Here is a 23194-nt window from a genome sequence, read left to right on the forward strand (position 1 = left end):
TCTACAGTGTTTCTCACTGAAGAATAATGCACTTCAAATTGTTTTTAAATGCCCTTTTAGCCAACTGCTAAAACTTTTTACACTCACACTAATCAAGTGTGTTCGATTACCTGGCTGCTACTTACTCTCTCAATCACAGTTGAAACATTAAGAGTGCATTGCCTTCTCACACACTGCTTCTGTATTTTCTATTTAAAAAAAAAAAAAAAAAAAAAATATATATATATATATATATATATATATATATATATATATATATATATATATAACACAGTGTATATCATATGCCGTGTTATACTGTTCAGTCTGAGATTTTATTTTCCTAATTTTAAGACCTGACCAGGGGATTTGTATTATGCACTGATATGTAAAAAATATAAGTTTTAATTATGTGTGGATGAGTTTATTAAAGTAAACTGTATATTATATGTACTGTATAACTTAAGCACATTGCTCAAGGTATCTTTCCACTCTTTTTTAATTGTACTTCTTTGCCTTCATGTAATGAAAAATACTGCAGCTTTTTCTCCATCTGTCGTGGCTGTTTTGTTGTTTTTCATTCCGGCTCCGTGGCCCCTCCCCTCTCCGTCGCTGCTGTCTCCGTGTGATGACGCAGACGCCTTGGTGTTTACTATGGCGGCTATCTGCTAATTGAAAGAAAAATGCGGGTTTTGTAGCTGCAAAGACGACAACAGTTTTTCGTTGAAAGTCGGGAGGCATTGCTTTCAGAATGAACAATAGAACATCTTACTTTTACGACCCAGACGTGGGCAATTTCCACTACGGTAAGTTTAATTATCATAGTGAACCGGCCTACTCAGGGAGCTGATGCTAAGGAAAGCTAGCTACATGCTAATGTGTACGAGACTGTGTTTTATTCTTATTGTCTCAGTTCTTTTCTTTCTTTCTTTTTAATATTTAGTTTTGCGTCACTGCTACACTTTAATATTTAACTTGATTTGTTTATATATTACAGTTGGGCTTTGCTTGCTCCTTTAACCTTAAGATATAACGTTATTGACGCGTATTGTAGCCCTGTGTTCAGTATTTGCCTGTTAAAGCTTTTATTAGGATGTCTCGGTGCTTCCTACGGTGTCCTGAATGGATAACGTGGCGGTTGTGTAACAGTAACAATAAATAAATAAAGTAATATGTCTGTCTACGCTTATGCTGCTTTTACGGTGAAATGATACACTGTACAAATTCTTTAGTGCTGCAATACGCATGTTCACAGGATATACTTACTGTGCTTATTTTTTTGCGAATTACCTCAAGTATTTTCGCTTTTGTAACAGCGCATGGATGGCTCTGTTTCAGTGTGCCAAATCTCTTTCGTCATAAATTGTACCAATTTCAACCGTGTTTCTCTTTTAGGTGATTAGCCATAATGTATACACTTAATTCTTTTTTTTTTTTTTTTGAAACCATTTTGACCTGATTAATGTCTGTGAAATGCAGATATAAGCCCTGTAATGCATGAACTGTGTGTTTCTGTTAGGTGCTGGCCACCCGATGAAGCCTCACCGGTTGTCTCTCACTCACAGTCTGGTGTTGCACTATGGACTTTACAAGAAAATGATGGTGAGCGAGCAGTAGTGACAGATACTGTCACGTGTTCACACCTGTTGATGCTTTTCACACTGAAATAACATTTGATAAGTCTTGTGTTTGTTTGTTTGGTTTTTATTAGAAACAACAAGATCATGCTGCACTCTATCAAATGTTCTTATTCCCACCAGGTGTTTAAGCCCTACAAAGCGTCTCAGCATGACATGTGTCGCTTCCACTCTGAAGACTACATTGACTTCCTGCAGAAGGTCAGCCCCAATAACATGCAGGGCTTCACAAAGAGTCTCAACGCGTTTAATGTGGGAGATGACTGGTGAGTGTTATCTCTTTCTCATTAAATACGTTTTTATCGAGAAAAAGAATCTGAATGATTTATTGAAGTTTTCACAAGACCTGTGAAAAACTAAGTACACCTTTACTGCTTCCATAGGAACTAAGGACTGTATTTTTCAAGCAGCTAACTTCCTTTTCTTACATCTCATCTGTCAGGATTGTAAATGTTTCAGTATAAAAGCCTCTCTGATCATCATTGCTGACAAACCCATAACCTAAATATTTCATGTCTGTGTGTTTTAGTCCTGTGTTTCCAGGACTGTTTGAGTTCTGCTCAAGATACACGGGAGCATCCTTACAAGGGGCTACACAGCTCAACCACAAGGTAACACGCACACATAAACCCAGCTGATGGTTTTGGTGCTACAGAGAAAAAACAAAACAAGACTGAGGTAGCCTAGGGTGGCATCTGTTGGTTTCATTTTGAATTACAACTTAAAGTGTTGACAGAGACACTCATTTATGTGATATCCTTGAGGAGTAGGTTGAGTCATTCATTGTTCTATGTGACCAAGGCTCTCTAGCTGAAGTAAGAAAGAAGAAGAAAGGCCTCTCTTCATGTTTGCAGGAGGGAAAGTATCTCTCTCTCTCTCTCTCTCTCTCTCTCTCTCTCTCTCTCTCTCTCTCTCTCTCTCTCTCTTTCTCCCAGCAGCAGTAGACCTGCTGTTCAGTCTTTGGTCGTGTCCAAATTCATGGGCTGCATCCTCACGTAGACCGTGAAGGCTGGGTCCTCAGGAGGATGCAGCCCATGAATTTGGACACCCCCTTTCTGTTTGTAAAGGGCAGCTAATCAGAAAAAAGTGATCTTAAAGGGAGGATAGGAGAAGCACTGCCTTTGAGGAGTTTTGTGAGAATATTTTAGTTTGTGTTTAAAAACTAAAATCGTTATTCATCAAAGACATTTCTGATTGGTTGTTTTGCTTTCCATCCTTTGAAACTGTCATAGTCTTCTGCTTCGTGGTCAGTTAAAGTTGTGAGCTCTAACTGATGCTGACTCTGCTTTATTTTCCAGATCTGTGACATTGCTATAAACTGGGCCGGAGGTTTGCATCATGCCAAAAAGTTTGAGGTTAGAACAAAGCCACATGTATTGATGTGTGTCTTCTCTGTTCAGCTCATTTGAGTTAAATGTCTCTTTTGGTTCTTGTGTTGGTGTAGGCCTCTGGGTTTTGCTATGTCAATGACATCGTCATCAGTATACTGGAGCTCCTCAAGTAAGACGGCACTCTGGAGTAACTCTCCTCGAATCTTTACCGTGTCTGTTTGTGACATAAGTCTCCTGCTCTGTGCTTGTTCAAGGTACCACCCCAGGGTTCTTTACATTGACATAGACATTCACCATGGCGATGGCGTCCAGGAAGCCTTTTACCTCACAGACCGAGTCATGACCGTGTCCTTTCACAAATATGGGAACTACTTTTTCCCGGGGACAGGTAAATGCAGCTTTAATTATCTAACAAATCTTTGCTGTCCACATAGTGGTGTTTATATCATTTATTATTATTATTTTACTTGCGTGCATATTCAGCCCCAAAAGGCTAATTTAAAGACATAGAAATATTGAAGTAGTCCTCTGTCAGCTGTATCAGCAGATAAATAATAAGTGTATTCCAGGCAGGTTTCTATCCGTAGCAGACACTTACAGAAATTTCCTCTACAGTCATAAAACTGTTAGATATCACTGAAAAGCGCATATATATATATATATATATATATATATATATATATATATATAAAATAGGACCATTTATGTATATAAAACAAGCTTCTTGTGTCCATTATGTCCTCTCCTGTTGTCTTTGAGAGAATATAATCTTTGATAGGTTTGTGCTTGGGCTCAGGGTGTATCTGACCCTGTTATTATGAGCCGTTTGGTCCCCATTAAGTTTGTCTTGGACTCTGTCTGGGCTGCCCTTTGTCACTGATTCAGCTGTTTAGCAGTGCTATTTATTTTCTTTTTAAATAAGACTCTAAAGTAGTGTTTGTTTTTCTGACTGTGGAAACATTGAATGGAATTAAAAGTCCAGCAAAAACAGAAGTTCATCATCAGTTCTTCGCTCTGCTTCCTGTAGGTGACATGTACGAGGTCGGGGCAGAGAGCGGCCGGTACTACTGCCTCAATGTTCCTCTCAGAGACGGCATCGATGACCAGAGTGAGTGCAACGACACATGAGATCACACTTTCTTATTGTTCTGTGACTATCACATGAGATTCGACCAACATGTTTGCATGTTTTGTTTTGTTTTCAGGCTACAGGCAGCTGTTCCAGCCTGTTATTAAACAGGTGGTGGATTATTACCAGCCGACCTGCATCGTCCTGCAGGTCAGTCAGTAGCTCCTATCATTTGCTTCTGTATGATTTAATCGGTGTGTGTGTGCGATTGCCTCACCTGGTGTGTGTCTGTCTGCAGTGTGGAGCGGACTCGCTGGGCTGTGACAGGCTGGGCTGCTTCAACCTCAGTATCCGAGGACACGGGTGAGACATAAACAGTTTTTTCCAGCTGAACTCAAATATTTTGAAACAGCCGGCACATGAGCACGGATAGTTGCAACATAATCTCTGTGTGTGTGTGTGTGTGTGTGTGTGGGGCTTTCAGTGAGTGTGTGGAGTTTGTGAAGAGCTTTAAGATCCCTCTGCTGGTTCTGGGAGGAGGAGGATACACAGTGAGGAACGTGGCTCGCTGTTGGTCAGTCTGATGCGCACTTTCCATGAATACAGCTTTAAGATGATGATGATGGGCTGATGATGATAATAATAATAGTAATCTGTGCTGTGTTGTAGGACCTATGAGACGTCTCTGTTGTTGGATGAATCCATCAGTGATGAGCTGCCTTACAGCGGTGAGCTATGTTTCATGTTTCAGTGAGATTTTAATATCTTTGTTGGATTGTTTTTGTGCGTGTTCTTGTTGTCCAGGATGTCACAATGAGCCTGAAAAATGATTTATGCATAAACAACAAATTAAAAGCCAGTTAGTAGTTACTCTTAGAGTCGCTACACGTGACACTACAGAGGACTGTGGGTGAAACAAGAAGGAAAGTGAACAGAAATACTTGGAACATCCTGTTTGTCTGATTTGGTTCATCTGCAGAGTATTTTGAGTACTTTGCTCCAGACTTCACGTTGCACCCTGATGTCAGCACCAGGATAGAAAACCAGAACTCCCGACAGGTAAAACCATCATTCCTCTTTTCATTAGTGTAAAGTGCACAGCAGAGATCCTGACATGCAGTCGGCCGACCCTCTCGCTGTGTTCATGTGTGTGCAGTATTTGGAGCAAATCCGTCAGACGGTGTTTGAGAACTTGAAAATGCTGAACCACGCGCCCAGCGTTCAGATCCACGACGTCCCGTCCGACATGCTGAGCTACGAGCGCAACGACGAGCCCGACCCCGATGAGAGGGGAGCTGAGGAGAACTACACCAGGTCAGCACGAGTCAGCAACACGCGTGTATTTATAAAAGATTGGTGTGCACGATCTCACTGTTCATGATGTGACTCCCACAGGCCGGAGGCAGCAAACGAGTTCTACGATGGTGACCACGACAACGACAAAGAGAGCGACGTAGAAATTTGACGGTATTTTCAAATCCCCTGCGGTGAAACAAGGAAAGCATTTCTGGAAGGACTCGAAAGACTCTGAGAACAGACTCCTGTGCATTCTGGTCTTTGTATACACACAGAAACGTGACATATATCAGACGTGCTGCTCTTTTTCTTGTTTGTGCTCCAGATGTTTTGTTTCTTTCATTTTTTTTCTGCTCGTGATCTTCAAGTTATCTTAATGAAATGTTTGGCTTCTGAAAGACTTCTGCTGCACACAGCCTACGATTTAGATTCACCAGTCAGCCCGCAGGAGTTGAGAGGAGCTGGTTGGAGGGCAGAGCGCATTGGGCGCGTTAGGCGAAAAAACTGCAACACCAAGTTAGCACCAGGTGGGAAGGAAAAGGCATGACAAGAAACAAACGTGGGAGTGCCTGCTCGGTGGCATTAGTCACACACAGGCCTGCTCAGATGGTTGCTGAAGTTTTCAAAGACACAATCTCAATACTCATTATTCATGTGCCTTACAGCTCTGAGAAGTCCAGCACTAGCACAGAGCAGGGCACTATTTCAACTCACACTGATCTGGCAACCTCTGTATGCAAGGCCACCGAACAGAAGCTGATCCAAGAACTGCCCATGCTCCAGTTTCTTCTGGTGCCCATTGCTGTTCTGTACAAAACTGGGGATGACTGTGCTGATGAAGCCTGTAGATTGTCTGATCATGCTTTCGCAGATGAACAGTTCTGTCTGTGGTCTTGGCAGCCACAGTAGAAACACTTTGCCCTCTTTTAGTCATAAACAGCTTTTCTGTGAATTTTGATATCGTCTTCAACTTGTTTTTAATAAACTGACTCACCTGTGTGTGTGTCACATTATCTGTACGTTTCCTCTGCTGCCACCAGAGGGCGACATCATGACATTGAACTGAAGCCGATCAAAAAAAGAAAAATGCAGGAGGCAAAGTCAAGGTCGTGTAGACTTTATTCCTCATTCATCCAGTGATATGTAGAAGTTCTTCTCACAACAAACAGTACAGGAGAGTACACACTGCAGTTTAAAATCTCTGAATTATAACTTAGTCCTGTGCTTTATAAAAGTTTAACCCCATTTGAGCCGCATGTCTTAGTGACCAACTGAAGATCAACTAGCTAGACCAGTGGATTAGACCAGTACAGGTCACTGGTGTAAAGTTAGTCCCACTACGTATTGTAACACCTGGGACTACACTTAAGGCAGAAAATGTAGTTTATCCAGACCTCGGCAAACAACCGTCACAGCGAGGCTGTGGCCACACAGGGGTCAACGCCAGATTTTCATGGCCACAGAATACACGTTTCTATCTTGGTTTTTGTGACGTGAGCTCCAGGCTGGTAACAGCAAGCAGTTTCAATGTAAGCACGCAAATTAAGCATATCTGATGAATCCATTTGGATAAAGTCACCAAAAGAGAGACTGAGGCTGACATGCTGATACCCGCCTGTACGCTTAACAGGAAAAAACATTTTCTGTCTGGAGTTCAAACGTATCTGCACTGCAGATGTGACCAAGTGTAAACGTTTAAAGTTCAGAGCACGTTTTGGGTTCAGGTATCAGGATGGCAGCCTGTTCATGTTTGCAGCCTTTTGCTGCTAAACAAAGTCTCAACACTGATAAATAGCTTCAGTCACATAAACTGTATCAGAACATTTCAACCCGATTAAATTCATACAACAGCAGAGAATCTGATCATTTAAAAAGCGTTACAGACACACCACAGGCAGCGTTAATTCAAGGACACACAAAATGATCCTTAGCAGTAATTCACGAGTACAGAACTCTTTCTCCTCACTGGCAACCTGTCCACGGCGTCCCCACCTCTCACCCTGTGACAGCACAGAAAAGATGGACGTAACTTTAAGCAGGTCTAAAAAGTGGAGCCAACGCTTTGCTTTGAAGCTGCATTGTTGTTAAATGGACAGCAGGGGGCAACGGTGGTTACAAAAAGACTTGATTGTATAGAAGCTATGGGGGAAAATAGCCCTAGGCTTTCTTCTTGTGTGACCTCTATAAACACTTTCCTGATGACTCAGTGATTAGTTTCAGGTTACACTGAATAATGGAATTACGGTTATTATTAGAGCCAGAAAGGAGGAATGTCCAGGATATTCTCATTGGCTAATGACGCGCCAATCACAAGCATGTGGTGTTCTCAGTTTCACAGTCCGAGTCGCCCCTCCCCTACCACATCCTGTTTCAAAACACCAAAGACGGAAACGGCTCGAGGCTTCAGAGGGGACTTCGCTAATTAGCGACGTCACAGTGGCTACGTCCATCTTTTTTTTTTATTGTCTGTTCCTGTGACGGCTGGGATAGGTTCCAGCCCCCCCGCAACCCCAAGTTGGATAAGTGGTTAAGAACATGGATGGATGGACAGAGTGATAAGCAGACAGCTGTCAGGATTAAAGTGGAGTGAGTGTGATATGTAGAGACAGTGTGGGATTGTGGGAAGACTTGGTTCTGTTTTTTACTCTCTACCATAGAGGAGTTTATCTGACGGGTGCACTGCAACACATGCACTGCTGTGCAGAGGATGTTTGTCCTCCTCCGTGCAGCAGCACCCAGTTTGTCTGACTCGGCCTGCTCCAATCACAGATTTTACAATAAGACATGGGAAAAAACTTAAAATGTGCAAATGTTAAAGAACCTTTTAAATATTCAGTACATAGTAACATATGGCCTGTGTCCTGTCATCATTGCTTGAAATGTGCGTTTTGAAAATGGTTTCTGGACTGGAGGAGATTGTGTTGCAGTAATGTGGCTGCCCACTGGGACCAAACCTGACAGCAGGGCAGCCTGTGCCACAACATACCCAGCTCTATTAATACATCCATGACCGAGGAGCCACATTCTGCTGAGAGCAGCCAGGACGGGCACATGAAGAGACGGAGAGAAAAAAAGCAGACAGACAGACAGACGGGCAGAAACAGTGTGACAAACAGCAGCACATGGACGAGAACAAGTCCTAAACTCTCCCAGTTTTCTCAAAGTAAAAAGTCTCCAATGCTGCATCATAATCATTTTACCCAAGTGTTGTAAAGATGGCAGATGTGCTTTGCTGTTGCATGAAACTTAGTGAATGTGTTACTACTGTGAGTTGTGCGCGCTGCGATGATTATTAGTCTGCACTCATGTTTCGGCCCTGACGCGACAGTCAGAGGCTCCTCTCTTTACAGTTCTGACATGGTGGTTAGTGGAGGGCGGGAGCGTGTGGGTCTACAGCTCTTCGCTCTCGTACAACGGCGCCGTGTGCTGGGCGGGGCTCTCCACTGACAGAGCAGGGACGTGGCTCAGAGAGGACAGCAGCTTCAGAGTCTTGGAGCCAGCAGGAGCAGTCTTCATGGCCGGAGTTGTGCGGGCTGGTAGGGGCGGAGAGACGATGGGTTAATATATTGTTTTGGGTTTTCAGATTGATTATAAATCAAAGTTTAAATAAATCAAGTTTTTAAAGAAAGCAGAGCAACACCTTTCCTGTCCCCGAGAGCAGCATCAAATCTTACTAACACTCAGGGAAAAAATTCCTCTCATGCCAGGTGTCTGAAAATAACTCTTCTACCCTGCATGCCACAGCACAGCATAGCTCAGAGCCAGATATGTGACCAGCACATATATGCAGGAACAGTGGATGCACAGTGTTCACCTCCACAAGCCTGAATGAGACAAACCCACAACACCAACTCATCATATCCACATACAATAATGAAGGCAATGTCACCATTAAAATTTGATAATTAAAAAAAAAAACCAAAACATCTTTAGTAAACATAGTAATTCACCACTTAATGTAATTTACCTTTTTATATTTTCAAAGCAAACGTTTTACTCTTCAATGACGAGGCTGCAGACTCTTGTCTGGTGCAGAATTAGTTCAGCTAAACTTCACTGATATATGTCGTTATTAACCTTCTAGGACCTGGCGTCCACATAGGTGGACATCACATTTTGGGTTGTCAAGACCAAAATACTAAAGTTTGCTCTAGAAGGGCCTGATATCCACTTACGAGGACGTTTTACTGCCACGGTTTCAATTTAAAGCAAATGTCATATGTGGATCTAATTTTTCTGAGGAAAAAAAAAAAAAAAAATCAGGTAACAACAACAACAAACCCCCCCCACGTAATTCTTTGTTTTTACATTAATCAGGTCCCAATCATCTCTGCTTTTCGCGGATGATGTGGTTCTGTTGGCTTCATCGGGTGATGGCCTCCAGCTCGCACTGGAACAATTCACAGCCGAGTGTGAAGCAGCGGGAATGAGGATCAGCACCTCCAAATCTGAGGCCATTGTTCTCAGCCGGAAAAGGGTGGAGTGCCCACTCCGGGTCAGGGATGAGACCCTGCCCCAAGTGGAGGAGATCAAGTATCTCGGGGTCTTGTTCATGAGTGATGGGAGAAGGGAGCCGGAGATCGACAGACGGGTTGGTGCTGCGGCTGCAGTGATGCGGACGCTGCACCGGTCCGTCGTGGTGAAGAGAGAGCTGAGTGTAAAAGCGAAGCTCTCAATTTACCGGTCGATCTACGTCCCTACCCTCACCTATGGCCACGAGCTGTGGGTAGTGACCGAAAGAACGAGATCGTGGATACAAGCGGCAGAAATGAGCTTCCTCCAAAGGGTGGCTGGCCTCTCCCTTAGAGATAGGGTGAGAAGTTCGGCCATTCGGGAGGGGCTCAGAGTAGAGCCGCTGCTCCTCCACATCGAAAGGAGCCAGCTGAGGTGGTTCGGGCATCTGACAAGGATGCCTCCTGGGCGCCTCCTGGGTGAGGTGTTCCAGGCATGTCCCAGCGGGAGGAGGCCCCGGAGCAGACCCAGGACACGCTGGAGAGATTATATCTCTCGGCTGGCCTGGGAACGCCTTGGTGTTCCCCCGGATAAGCTAGAGGAGGTGGGCGGGGAGAGGGAGGTCTGGGCTTCTCTGCTTAGGCTGCTGCCCCCGCGACCCGGCCCCCGGATAAAGCGGAAGAAGATGGATGGATGGAGGTCCCAATCAGCCCAAATAGCAAAGAGAAATTAAAAATGCATGCCACGAAAGAGTTCGAGTCTTAGGAGGTTAAGCTAAAGTGCATTTAGCATTCCTTTCAGTTCACCATCAGCCTTCCCTGCTGCTGAGCCCTAACTGATACTGTTTTAGTAAAGTTCTTGTAATAATGCACTGTATGAAGACACAACTATGGTATCTATTACTATTCCCTCCTTTTAAAAAATATTTTCAACACTAGGCTGTGATGTAAAAAAAACCCCAAACATGAACAATTTAAAAATGATTAAGCATAAAGGCCTTTAAAGTTAAGATCAGATAACCTCTACTCTTCTGGTCTAAGCCTGAAATGTTATCAACTGACTAAGGTGTCAGATTAAAAACGTTTGGATTAAACTCTGCACCCTCAAACGTTTTTCATTTTAATTAAGATGAATAAACATGGAAAGAGTTAGGAGACATATCCAGACCTGACTTGGTGAACGCTGTGCTTTTCAACTGCTTTTTCACACACTGAACTCTGTCATCACTGAGTAACATCCTAACCCAGCGCAATCCACACTATTCAGTCACATGACCGACTTACCACCTCGGTGGCCAAAACATTACTCTATTGTGACAATCCGATAGAACATTAGAGCACTTATGGAAATATGTGATGTCTCGATAAATCGAGCAGATATTTGAAGTTTACACAGCACCATTCTCGCATGAAAATATCTTAAAAGTTTATTTTGTGACCCAGAAAGAGTAATATTTCAAACTCCGCCACTCTGTGTTCCTCTGCCACTGCCTCATTTGAGTTTTGGACGAAATGCATTCTGGGATATTGCATTTCGTCATTTCGAGCTGATTGGAGACCAAAACAGCCATTCAGATTTTTTTTGCATCCAAGTCTGTGATTGGCTGGTTTTGTGGCACAAATATAACGGTGTACAGAAAGAGTTGAGCGCGCACGAGCAGAAATGTTGAGAGCGCGAGCAACACATTGCGAGCAAGCGCAAATGCAAAAACTGAGCGAGAGGGGCTGCTATTGTGTGTGTGTGTGTGTGGATAATAGCAAACACTGAAATACATTTTTTGCACGCAGCAATGAATTTTGTTCACTCAAATTTAGCTTTTCATCGCTCAAAATAAATTTCTCCTCAAAATGCAACACTTGCACCTGCAAATTTTTTTTATGTGCGCTCAGAATAGTGGCACAAAAATAACGCCATAGTCTTCACTTCTAAAAACCTCCTGATGAGCCCCCGTTTCTGAGCTGTGGTTCAGACAAAGTGCTTTAAACTCACTTTCATGTTTGCTGTGCATGGAGGACCTCTCCACGGAGCAGATGGTGTTATGTGAGAAAGCAGAAACCTAATAGCCGTGTTGTATTTGCCTCACAGTTATCGCTAGGCGATTATACCGTATTCCTCGGCAGCTCGGAGCCTCGTGCGTTCATCGAGTTTCCGCTCGATCACATAACGCGCCATTTGTTTGATGAGCTCCCAGAGACAGAGCGGGATTCATGGAGACACCGGGCACACAGCGTTTTCCATCTGGTGTTTGATTTTACAGCCTGGGCTTCTATGGTAACGAGCAGCGTGTCGTATCTCACGCAGCAGATAGCTGAGGCGGCCTCTCAGAGCTTATTTGCATATAAAAATGAACACACTTACTTCCTACATCCAGCCTGGCGTTGCATGTGGACATGCCAGCTTCGTTAATGGCAGACAGAGTGTACCAGCCAGCATCTGACTTCATCACCCTCTCTATCAACAAGCACTGGCGGCCTGACCCGTCCTGGTACAGACTGCAGTGAAACAGTGAGAGAGACTGCAAAGTTACACATACGGGCCAAAGTGTCACAATCACAGAGTCGATGCCAGGTATCATCACCTGAACAGTGGAGTCTGAACTTTAGCTGACGCACCTCATTCTGTTGGGGTCAATGCGCAGCATGTCTTTATCCTTCTTCCAGAAAAGCTGCGGTGGAGGGGAAGCATCCACTTTGCACTCTAACCTGATCGTGTCGCCCTCTAGAGCTCTGGAGTTCACCATCTTCTGGACAAAGGTAGGAGGACGGAGCGCTTCCTGAGCTGCAGAGACGAACGAGGATACATGTGATTAGGTCCTCTCCCACGGTGAAAGGCGGTATTGTTAAATCAGTCGCCATAACGAAGAGCACAGTATGCTAATATTTACCTATTACATTGAGCCTCATGGTAAATCTGCTCTCCCCGGCTCGGTTCCTGGCCACACACTCGTACACACCAGCATGATGCACCGTCACAATCTCTATGATGAATGAGTGCATCCCTTTCTCACACACCAGCATCTTATGGTAGTCATCTGGACGAATGGCTTTACCGTCCAGATACCAGGAGACATCGGGTGTTGGGAGGCCTCCCACCTGAAATTAACACATTTTTCATGATTCATCACTAGTGAAAAATAGCTTATTGAACCTAATTTTGTTAGGGTTCTGGTAAAGTTTATATGAAGTCTTCAGTCTTAAGAGAGCCACCTTGAAGTCAATCCTACAGAAGCGCCCCTCCTCCACCGTGAGGTCTGGGGGGACCTGCAGGAAGCGAGGTGCGTAACATTTCTCCTGGATAGCCGATCCTTCGTTACCCCTCTCATCTGTGCGCGAGTGGTGCCTCCCCCTGCAGAGGACATTACTTATTTATAACCTCACTTTCAATGACTGAACTTTACAGGCCACTAGTGACCACACACAGACGCACGCAAGCAAATGCATTAACACCGACTGCTTTTCCTTTTCTGTCCACTGACATCACAAATATGCTATGAAGAACTTGAGCCTCTTCTAATCCTTACCAGCAGGCAGCTGGGGTTGGGTTGCACAACGATTAATTGCTTGGCTTTTGTTTTAAATTGAGGCTTTAATTGAGGTAAAGTGTATAATCTCACAGCTTTGTTTTCAATTTTCTCTTGCTTCAGTGATCTGCTATTAGAATGGGATGGTATACATTTGCATTTGATGCAGCACAGACTCTGCAGATATAAAGTCATTTTTAGCCAATTCAAAAAAATAAACTAAGACAAAAAAAGGATGCTGAACAGGTTGAATGGTCCGCTACTGTTTGAGCCAGGCACAGTCAGGAATTACTCTAAACTGTCTAAACTGAACCCTTGATGCCCCATCATCCTTCACTGTGCAGCCTAAATGCATCACCTCTAGGGAAGCATATGATATTATTAAAGAAGGAGCAGGTCTTTGTGGAAAACTATAAGATTTAAACAGAAGTAATAGAAATTTAGCTTGGGCAGCCAGTGTTTCTTTCCAGCAGGTTAATAACAACAGTGATAAAGACACAGTGATGTTACACACCTACAGCAGCCGCAGAGAGGTGTAAATGCAGACAGTGAGCTCAGGTAAAGTGAAAGATAACTGCCAACTATAACAAGCATTAGCTACATTGCCTTCAAACCTAGGGGGGCAAAAAATCTTGCACCAAATCTGCTGTTGAACAAGATTAAGCCTAAATAAAGCTGTATTTTCAGCTGCTCCCAGCACCAGAGGCATGTTTAAAAAGTTACAGCTTCAGTCATTTTAAAACAAGCTCAAACACAAGCTCCTTGTACTGCTAGCTTAGCTATTACTACAACCTGCCAGCCTTCGCTGTTCTAGCAGTGCTACCTGCAGCAAGCAGACAGATTAAAAAATATCAAATCTACTTATAAATAATTGCCATTTCGTTTTTTTAGCCTGCAGATGAAGTGCACAAGTGCACAGATGCTGGATAAACATTAAATGAAACCTGGGTCAATCATTCTGTGCAAGTGTAGAAGTTGTATTTACCATAGTCCACCCGTGTGTCTTCCTTCTGGTGAATCTGGCTGTAACAGAAAGACTGAGATAAACTGATACAATCACACTGTAGGTTTCAGCTTTGAAAACTAGCTCATACAGGTCAACAGGAATGACAGCAACTGTGTGTGTGTGTGTGTGTGCTGACACAATGGTGCTGTTGTCACGACTGAGAGGTTCATTCCCAGAAACAAGCTAGAAAAAGCTGCTGACAACCTCGCTGGCTTGAGAGGATGATGTGTGTGTGTGAGAGAAATTAGATGCTGCAAAGCCCTGTGAGCAACAGGCTTTTTGACAGAACAATCCCACGTGCGCGCGCACACACACAGTGACGTGGTCAAAATGGCAGTGTGAAGCCGCTCGCTGTGGCTGCTGATTATACTGCTGCGCTTTCTCATCTTCGAGCTTGGGAGCCCATCAGGAGGCCCTGAGAGGGAAACTGGCTCCCTGCTCTGCTATTCAAACCCAAATGACTGTATTAATGCGAGGTCTTCACTTAACGGCTAAATGAAAGCTAATGGGTTTTGGAACAGGGCCAGCATGAACGTCAGCCCTGCAGCGCACTCTGAAACGCTCTCTTGAGATTGGAATTTTTTTCATAATAACGGAGAAAGTCAAAGCTGTACCTGGTAGAGTTGTGAGTCTGAAAGATTGTCTTGGTCAAACATGTAGGTAGTGTTGTCTGGACCCAACAGCCTACGAGCCATGCGCTCCTCGTAAGACAGCTTCTGTAAAAATGAAGCTTCATGTTGGTAAGTTTTAATTGATTACATCATTTTTAACCAACACACAGAGAATGTGTCACTGATATTTCTGGTAAACTACTGCACTGCATTCTCTTCAAACAGACATGGTGTGTGTGTGTGGTGGTGGAGGAGGGGGGCACACCTGGCTGTTTCTCCTCCTGGCTTCCTTTGAGCGAAGCTTCTTTTCCAGATCCTGAATCAAAGCGTCTTTGGAACCTTGAATGTCTTCATCTGTGGAGCGGGCGGAGGACGGTCGAGGAGCTATGGCCTTCTTCAGTATGGGTTTGGGAAGGCTGTGAAGTAGAAAGGAAGGAGGGACAGTGAGAACTGAACCTTTCTCCTTACTTCCTGTGCACTACTTTATTTACACATTTCTTTTTTCTTATATATAAAAGAAAGTACAAATGTGTGCACTGAAAGGATTATATGCCACAGATTCTGAGGACTCCAATGCGTACTTACTACAATAAATATTACAATAATAAAGTACTGGTGGATGCTCATACTAAAAATGACCAAAGTTCCACATACTGTGAGCTAAAAGCTTAGGCTTCAGACTGCTGTTTTTTTTTTCTTAAATCTTCACGTCGTGTAAGGGCGGATATTCTTATGGTCGTCTTATGCACACAGCTCGGGCCGTGAGCAGCTCCAGCCTCCTGTTAGTAAAATCTTTTATTTGTACAGACAGCCAATAACAGGAAAGCTGGATTATAGTTCGGGGAGAAAGAGAGCTAAATAGCTTTAAGACAATGGTTGGACTGAGTGCCTATTATAAAATAAAGATTACTTTGAGTTCAATATTTAAAAACATGGAGATGGAAATAAGTAGAATCTCCTTTAACTGATTTTCAGGACTGCACAGAGTCCTGTCAAAGCTCCATGGCTGGTTAAAAGTTATTCTAAACTCTGAACAGATGTCAGGTTCTTCAAAGTGTGTACACTCAGGCAGCCATCTATTAGGTACAGCTATTCATCCATCCATCCATCTTCTTCCGCTTGTCTGGGGCCGGGTTGCAGGGGCAGCAGCCTAAGCAGAGAAGCCCAGACCTCCCTCTCCCCAGCCACCTCCTCCAGCTTATCCGGGGGAACACCAAAGCGTTCCCAGGCCAGCCGAGAGATATAATCTCTCCAGCGTGTCCTGGGTCTGCCCAGGGCCCCCTCCCACTGGGACATGCCCAGAACACCTCCCCCAGGAGGCACTCAGGAGGCATCCTCGTCAGATGCCCGAACCACCTCAACTGGCTCCTTTCGATGTGGAGGAGCAGCGGCTCTACTCTGAACCCCTCCTGGATGGCTGAACTTCTAACCCTATCACTAAGGGAGAGGCCAGCCACCCTTCAGAGGAAGCCCATAGCATGTATGCGCGATCTCGTTCTTTCGGTCACTACCCACAGGAACGTAGATCGACCGGTATAGCTAGCAAAACCCAACAGAGCCTGGGATAAATTCTTTCTTCATGAAGTTTTTGTTTAAACTTTCTGACAGAAATGTTTACATTTTATCATCAGTTTGGAGGTTATAGTTTTTCTGTGTTTTGGTTTATTTTCACTGTCAATATATCAGAAACTGAATTTGTACTTGACTGTAATAATGTGCATGCCAAATTGTAAACTGAGGTATCGAGCAACTCACGTGCTTGGCGTCCCCTTATAGCTGGCAGGTAAGGAGACCACAGCAGGCTGTACACTGTTCTGGGTGCTGGGAGTGAAAGGCTGCTGTGGGACACAGGAGGGTGAGGAGGAAGAAGAGAGAGGGGAGCGTGGGAGGGAAGGAGACACTGGCGGAGGTTGTTGAGGGAGAGCAGATGAAGAAGAGGAGGTTCTCATAGGGAGGAGAGGGCTCGAGGGTGCGAGTGGGGAGCGGGAGGGGGAGGTGGAGGAGAGGGGACGGTTGGTGTTAGGAGACAGTTTGGAGGAGGACTGGGAGGGTAACACTGAGCAGAGGTAAGCAGCAGAGGCTGACATGCTGTCCTGGTTAGCAGGTAAGGTGGCGCTGCCAAGGCCAGTAGCACTGGGGACGCTAGGGGTGAGGGTGATGGTGGAGCGCATGGTGGTGCGGGGGAGAGATGAGGATGGGAAAGATGAGAAGGAGGTGGGAGAGTGACTGAGCATAGGGCCGGCGGAGGAAAGAGCAGGTGCAGCAGAGGAAGCCGGGGTGGAGACAGGGGAGCTGAGGCTGGATGAAGACGGAGAACTCTTGGCTGTTCCGTTGGCCTGGATGTGGATCTGTGGCGGTGCGGCGGACTGGTATTGGTTCTGACTGAGGCTCAGTGACTGAAACTGTGACTGGGTCTCTGACAAGGACTTTGACGCGGACTGAGAAAATGACTGACTTTGTGTGGACATGGCTTTAGTTTGACTCTGTGTCTCCAGGACATTTGGACTTTTCTGGGCACTGCTGAGGTTCTGCTGGGAGTTGTTTTGGTTTTCCTGGGCTTCCTTCAGCACGCTGTCGTAGCTGGGTGCCTGGAAGGCCGGCTGAGACTGAATAAAATGCCTCGGTCGCTCATAGTTGAAGGCGCTGGGAGGGAACGTGCTGGGAGTGAACGTAGGCAGGTCGGACAGGTTCATGCTGTTGCCTCCTGACTGGGAGGACTGGAAGGAAGAGGAAAACCAAATTTACACCATGGAATAAGACTGGATCATACAACATCTCAGTGCAATGATTAAATAAAAAATTCTGAGCTTTTTACATTTGACAACAGAAATACTCTTACTGTGAAACTGAGTTTGCTTGGGGTGAACAGCTTGGGCGCCTGGGCTTTCTCCTTGACTTCTGCCGGTGGTGAGGGTGAGGGTGGTGGGGTTGGGCTAGACGTACAAGTTTGGGCGGTAACCTCTGGGGATCTCTGGCCCTCTGAGCTCAGGGCGATCTCGTCCTCGCTCCGCCCAAAGATTTCTTCAGAGTACTGGTTGGCCAGCTGAGGCTCAGGGAAACTGCCATAAAGACAAGAGTGTTAGCTTTAGATTTAAAATATATTACTACAAGTCCCTGAAAGTTAAAGGATTTTTCTCTCAATAACCCCCGATGTGTCCACGTTCTTCGTTTACCAACTTCTGGCTCCAAAATGTGGAGTCTGGTGTTGTACACATTTTACGGGATACACAAGTTTACCACAGCTATACAGTCATTTGAGGTGGGAGGGATGTCTTTGAAGTAGTGAGTGAAATACTCATGTGTGCGATCCATATGATAAAAAGTGTATTTGTATTCTTTAAAAAAATCAATAAATAAAAGATTACAGTATGTATCAAAATAACTGAAACTGTACAAGTGAGGCTGTTTAATGAAAGTAACAGATATCTACTCCCATTTCAGCCCACTCGCTGGTTTTCCTCCTGTAATATCGAGCCTGGCTCGACCTCTATTTTTCTACTAGGAAAGAATGTTGTTCCCATGGCTACCACGAAGTCTGGGCTACGCAGGAGCAGTAATGACAATAGCAGTCTCCCTCTCTTTACGCGCTCTCACACACTTCCTTGCATCCACACACTTGTTCTGCACTTCTCCTGGGGGCACAAGATGACCAGCCAGCATCAGCTGACCCAGAGTCTAAAACCTTGGATCTGAATTAACGCCGTCTGATAGATGCTTATTGGGAGATTCTGAAGCATGTTAGACTTAGCGGTGTAAGCACAAAAGACGAGTGTAAAGTGTTCTGTAAGTGGAGGTGTGTGTACCCTCTGGCCTATTTTTAGGATTAGGTTTGCAAAAGAGTTTGTAATGAGGATATAAAACTGTCTTTGGAGAATGGTCAAGCTTGGAGTCTGATGAAAACAAACAAACAAAAAGAGCTGGATGGCTTTATTTTACTTTTTGTTAAAGAAATGGGCCCTAGATTAATGCGATCAGGACTTTTTACAGGTGAAAACTTAGTGTGTCAATGATCTTTGGTAGACATGCTAAGCAGGAGAAATGTTCTTGGTATTATATCTGTGATGTGTAAATATTAGCAGATAACTCTGAATATGCACATTCCAGTCATTTAATGGTTGCGTTTTAGGTTAGCATGATTGGATTGAGGATTTAAAGATCAGTGATGTTCCTTCTACCCAAGAGGTCGGTTGATAGCTTTGGACAGTACTGTGTTATCTGAGGGGGTTTCAAAATTCTGACAGCATGAGTTTCAATCTATAAGAACCAAAATAACTACAGTTTGGGAATATTTGGCATGTTTTAACAGACACGGATGCATCTGTGTGGACTTTCTGCTTCTTGAAAGTAGAGTCTGACTGATCCAGGATTTTTAAGACAAGTACTGATATTTGGGGATTTAAAAATCTGATACAGACCAATCAGACATTTGTTATGTGTAGTTACTCTTTCGCGCTCTGCTCAGATCAGCTGGTTGTTTGTCTCATTACAAACTCTTACAAAGTGCCTTCTGATGAACAAACTCATAACACAGTTGAAGGTTGCTTCTCCCATTTCTTCCCATTTCCATTTATTGGCAGTTATAAATGCAAACACCAGCAGATCAGTAAATAGCGCACACTGGCTGAAGAGTGTAACACTTTAAATTGCCAGTTTGCCATCATCTCTGCTCAGCACACTTATGGGTTTGTTTCCGTCGCTCTGTTTAACCTTTCTCAGTTTAATGCACATACAGTTAAACAGAATTTTAAGTATAGACTGATGTAAAAGCTTTAGTGTGTCTATCGTCCATGTAACATGTCTATGAAATCCGGTCATGTAAAAAAAGCAGCGTCAGGAGCTGTCAGGCCTTAAATGTGCAACACTGTAGCTTACTGCTGCAAAAAACAAACAACTTCTATAATAAACTTCATAATAAACATTGTGAACTACATTCATGAGTATTCCATCTGCCTCAGAAGAACTGAAATAGTCATAACTCTGTCATAAAAAGAAAGTGTTGAACAAAGTCATGATCCAGTCTTTAGATTATGACTCGGGCATAAAGATGATTTCTTTGCAGCTTTTAACAGAGATTATATGTGTTTTTCAGCACCGACTGTCCCCCTGCACACTTTTATACACAGCTGAAATTTTCTGGGAAAAAAAACAAAAGCTAATGCTTTTCAGCAAACGCCCATGTACTGCATTGCATGGTTTTGTTAAATATCCTTCACTGTACAAAGAAATCAGCTGATTCTGATTAATTTTTCTCAGATCTGATTGGTTAATTCCTCATATCCACACAAATAGTGTCATATACCTACAAGCTTGGTGAAATATGAGGAAGGCCTGAAAAAACAGACCCTGCTCAGGCCTACTGGTTAAACGCTCCTGCTTTGTGTAAGTGGATATTAACCTGCCAGAGGCTCAGTTAATTAATGACAGTGCATTCAATGTGTTGATCCATGCGTGGGATTTTTTTTGTGTGTGCTTTAAATGCTACTGTCTGAATACATGATGTATGTGCCCGTGTGTGTCTGTGATCTAATCCTGTGAAAGTGTGTGTGTTTGTGTGATTAAGTGGGCAAAGCTATATTAATCTTGGTATTCGGACATCGGCTGGCAGGTGCAGACACTTTACTGGTGACCCAACCCGTTTAACACGCACACACACACGCACACAAAAAGACTTGCATGGAACATCACTGACTGCAACACAGTAACGATATAATATGAATCTATTCTTTGATTCTATCATTTCCCTTTATATCTTGGTAACAGCCATGGAACTTGGGGTGGGGGTGAGTGGTTGTGGGTACTTAATCAATAAAAGAAAAAAGGAAGAAAATGGAAAACAAAGTCACTCCTAGATGTGCCAGCTGGGTCACACAAAGTGTCTCAAAGAAAACAAACCCATTCATTTTCAGATTTTAAAGTGCTCTTTACCCGGCCATAATAAGCACACTGCACCATCATTTATCTGGGCTGTTATTTTTACTGTAGGAAAAACCAACAGATGCCTCGCGAGCCTCAGATAATTTCCTCTTCCTGATCAAATAATTGATCATTTGGCGGCCAAAGAACCTCAACTTGACCTTAATTGCCAGACTGCTGCCAACAGTTTCTGAACAACTGTTGTTGTGTGTAACACAGAGGAAGACCGGGGAGAGGGGGGGGGGTTTCTGAAGGACACCAACGCCATGTCTGCTCTTCACATTACAGATGAGATCATAGCTCTGAACGCTCATATAGACTGGACAGCCAAACATACTTCACACCGTCAAACACTCGCTCTAGCTGAATGTGAACCGAAGAATGAGGACAATCAAAGAAACACACTAAAAAACAACTTACTGAACAGCATCAGTGAAGTGATGTTATTTTAATCTGCAGCCTATTACTAAACTTATATATTATATTTATTTTACTGAGAATTTATTTGTGGTTCATGATCCATTGTGGTTCTGCTTAAACCCATCATTGTAACACATCAGAATGGAGAAGTCTTCTTTTGGATGGAATTCACACACACACACACACACACACACACACACACACACACACACAGATATATATATATATATATATATATATATTTATGCCAAAAAATGTACATGCCCACAAATATCGGTGTAGTGCAAAACCAGATGATCAGCAGCTGGAGAAATCATTGAAAAACGGAGCATCTTGTTTGACCGCCGGTGGCTGGAAGGGCAGAGTTACCACTGTACTGATGAGCTCATAGCCCATTCTGAGGTACCACTTGGCCCGAGCGGGGACTGTGCTCACCAAACACAGCTAAACAGCAAAATAAAGCCACATATTTATGGTATACACAGAAAGGAGAGCCTGAAAGGAACTCCAGAAAAGCGATGAATGACCGTTTCGCACTTGACGGTGTCGTAAATGTCTTAATTGGCTTAATTTCAGTTATGACGTCTACCCCACAGCCTGGGTCAAACGGCTCCAACCAAATGACACCGACCCCCTAAATAGACCAAAGTTCACTTTCCAAGCGCTCTAAACATAGTTTGACCTTTTAAGGGGGACATAGCATATCAGGTTTCCACGATATAAACAAGGAAGGAAAATTATCCTGTTGGAAGATTAAAAAGCGGCGACAGCACGGAGTTAAACGAGCTGGAGTCCAAACAGCCAAAGTTACCAGCAGGTAGTAAAAACACGCGTATTGCAGTTACCGGTGCAGACACATGCGGGGCTTTCTTACCTCGGTAAACGTTTCGACACCACTGTCCTTAAACCTGACAGAGGACTCAATGAAGCGGGAAGAGCGCGACCCCCGAAACTCCACTGAGGAGAAGAAGCGCGAGGCAGGACTGCAACAGGTGACACCGCGCGCTCACGAGCAGCACGCGGAGTGACGTGACCGCGCACGTCTAGCAGATTGGTTTAGTTTTTCCGAAAGCTCAGCATCGTTACATGTAGTACACACACACGTTATTTCTATTTACTGCGTGAATTTAAATATTTTTCCCCCGAAAGTAGAAATTGTTTTCTGATCAATTATCAAACATACTTCTGGCTTGTTCTTAGAAGTATGGAGTTTCGACTGTACGGTGTCAGGTGAGAGAGATAATGCAATAATACAACAGCGGCCTCATCTGGATAAAAGTAGAACTACAAATGCGTAAAGGAAATATCCAATACCATACAGTACAAAACAAACTAAATTTCGTAAATAAAAAAAGGGTATTTTTATAGAAAACAGGGATGTAGAGTCATACGAGACGATTACCTATGTTATTCTGTTCCCTCCCAGACCGTGCAATATTACCCAAGAGTACTTATTGAATATTTGTTTCATCCCCCCATCATACGCTGCTACTCCCTTTATTCTATTGCACAATACTTTGTCACTTTCTAGAATCGCCTGCACTGATAGTTAAGTTATTTATTCACCAGGATATAGTTATGTATATTACTTCGTTAGAGTTATCCGGTACTATGTCTTGTACTATCCTACTGTATATTACTGTACACTATTCTTATTGTATATATTGTATATCTTATATCTTATTCATCTGTTCCTCTGTCTCTCCTGCTGCTTTGAGCATGTACATGACAAAAGAATTTCCCTCGGGATAAATAAAGTTGTTCTTATTCTTATTCTTATTCTTATTCTTATTCTTATACACATTGAATAGTGCCATAAAAACACAAATACATATCAGTGTGCATAAACAGTGACATCAGAGTTATGTAATATTTGTACTGTGCTGTGAAAAGTGTTTGCACACTTCCTGATTTCTTAGGTTTTTGAATATTTGCCTGGAAATGGTTAAAAGGCCATTTC

At 43.6% G+C, this 23194-nt stretch overlaps 2 protein-coding genes across 2 annotated transcripts in view; one reads left to right on the top strand and one right to left on the bottom strand.

Moving 5' to 3' along the window:
• Positions 1 to 602: 602 nt before the first annotated feature.
• On the top strand, positions 603 to 6325 carry hdac3 (histone deacetylase 3). Its single transcript, XM_063499904.1, has 15 exons — positions 603 to 785; positions 1499 to 1581; positions 1740 to 1882; positions 2146 to 2227; positions 2915 to 2971; positions 3061 to 3116; positions 3202 to 3335; positions 3975 to 4055; positions 4153 to 4226; positions 4315 to 4379; positions 4501 to 4590; positions 4686 to 4744; positions 4996 to 5075; positions 5173 to 5330; positions 5412 to 6325. The coding sequence occupies exons 1-15, from the start codon at positions 731 to 733 to the stop codon at positions 5479 to 5481; spliced, it is 1287 nt and encodes a 428-aa protein (XP_063355974.1). The 5' UTR covers positions 603 to 730; the 3' UTR covers positions 5482 to 6325.
• A 97-nt stretch (positions 6326 to 6422) lies between these two features.
• myot (myotilin) overlaps positions 6423 to 23194 on the bottom strand; it is a 29808-nt gene continuing 13036 nt past the window's right edge. Inside the window, exons 9-18 of the mRNA XM_063499892.1 lie at positions 17741 to 17960; positions 16657 to 17618; positions 15167 to 15317; positions 14905 to 15006; positions 14270 to 14307; positions 12971 to 13109; positions 12649 to 12856; positions 12377 to 12542; positions 12123 to 12256; positions 6423 to 8845 (exon numbers count right to left, since the gene is read on the bottom strand). Of these exons, the coding sequence (XP_063355962.1) occupies positions 8703 to 8845; positions 12123 to 12256; positions 12377 to 12542; positions 12649 to 12856; positions 12971 to 13109; positions 14270 to 14307; positions 14905 to 15006; positions 15167 to 15317; positions 16657 to 17618; positions 17741 to 17960 (2263 nt within the window). The 3' untranslated portion in view covers positions 6423 to 8702. The remainder of the gene's footprint in view (positions 8846 to 12122; positions 12257 to 12376; positions 12543 to 12648; positions 12857 to 12970; positions 13110 to 14269; positions 14308 to 14904; positions 15007 to 15166; positions 15318 to 16656; positions 17619 to 17740; positions 17961 to 23194) is intronic.

Source organism: Pelmatolapia mariae, linkage group LG2 (assembly GCF_036321145.2).
Source record: "Pelmatolapia mariae isolate MD_Pm_ZW linkage group LG2, Pm_UMD_F_2, whole genome shotgun sequence".
NCBI classification, from domain to species: Eukaryota; Metazoa; Chordata; class Actinopteri; order Cichliformes; family Cichlidae; genus Pelmatolapia; species Pelmatolapia mariae.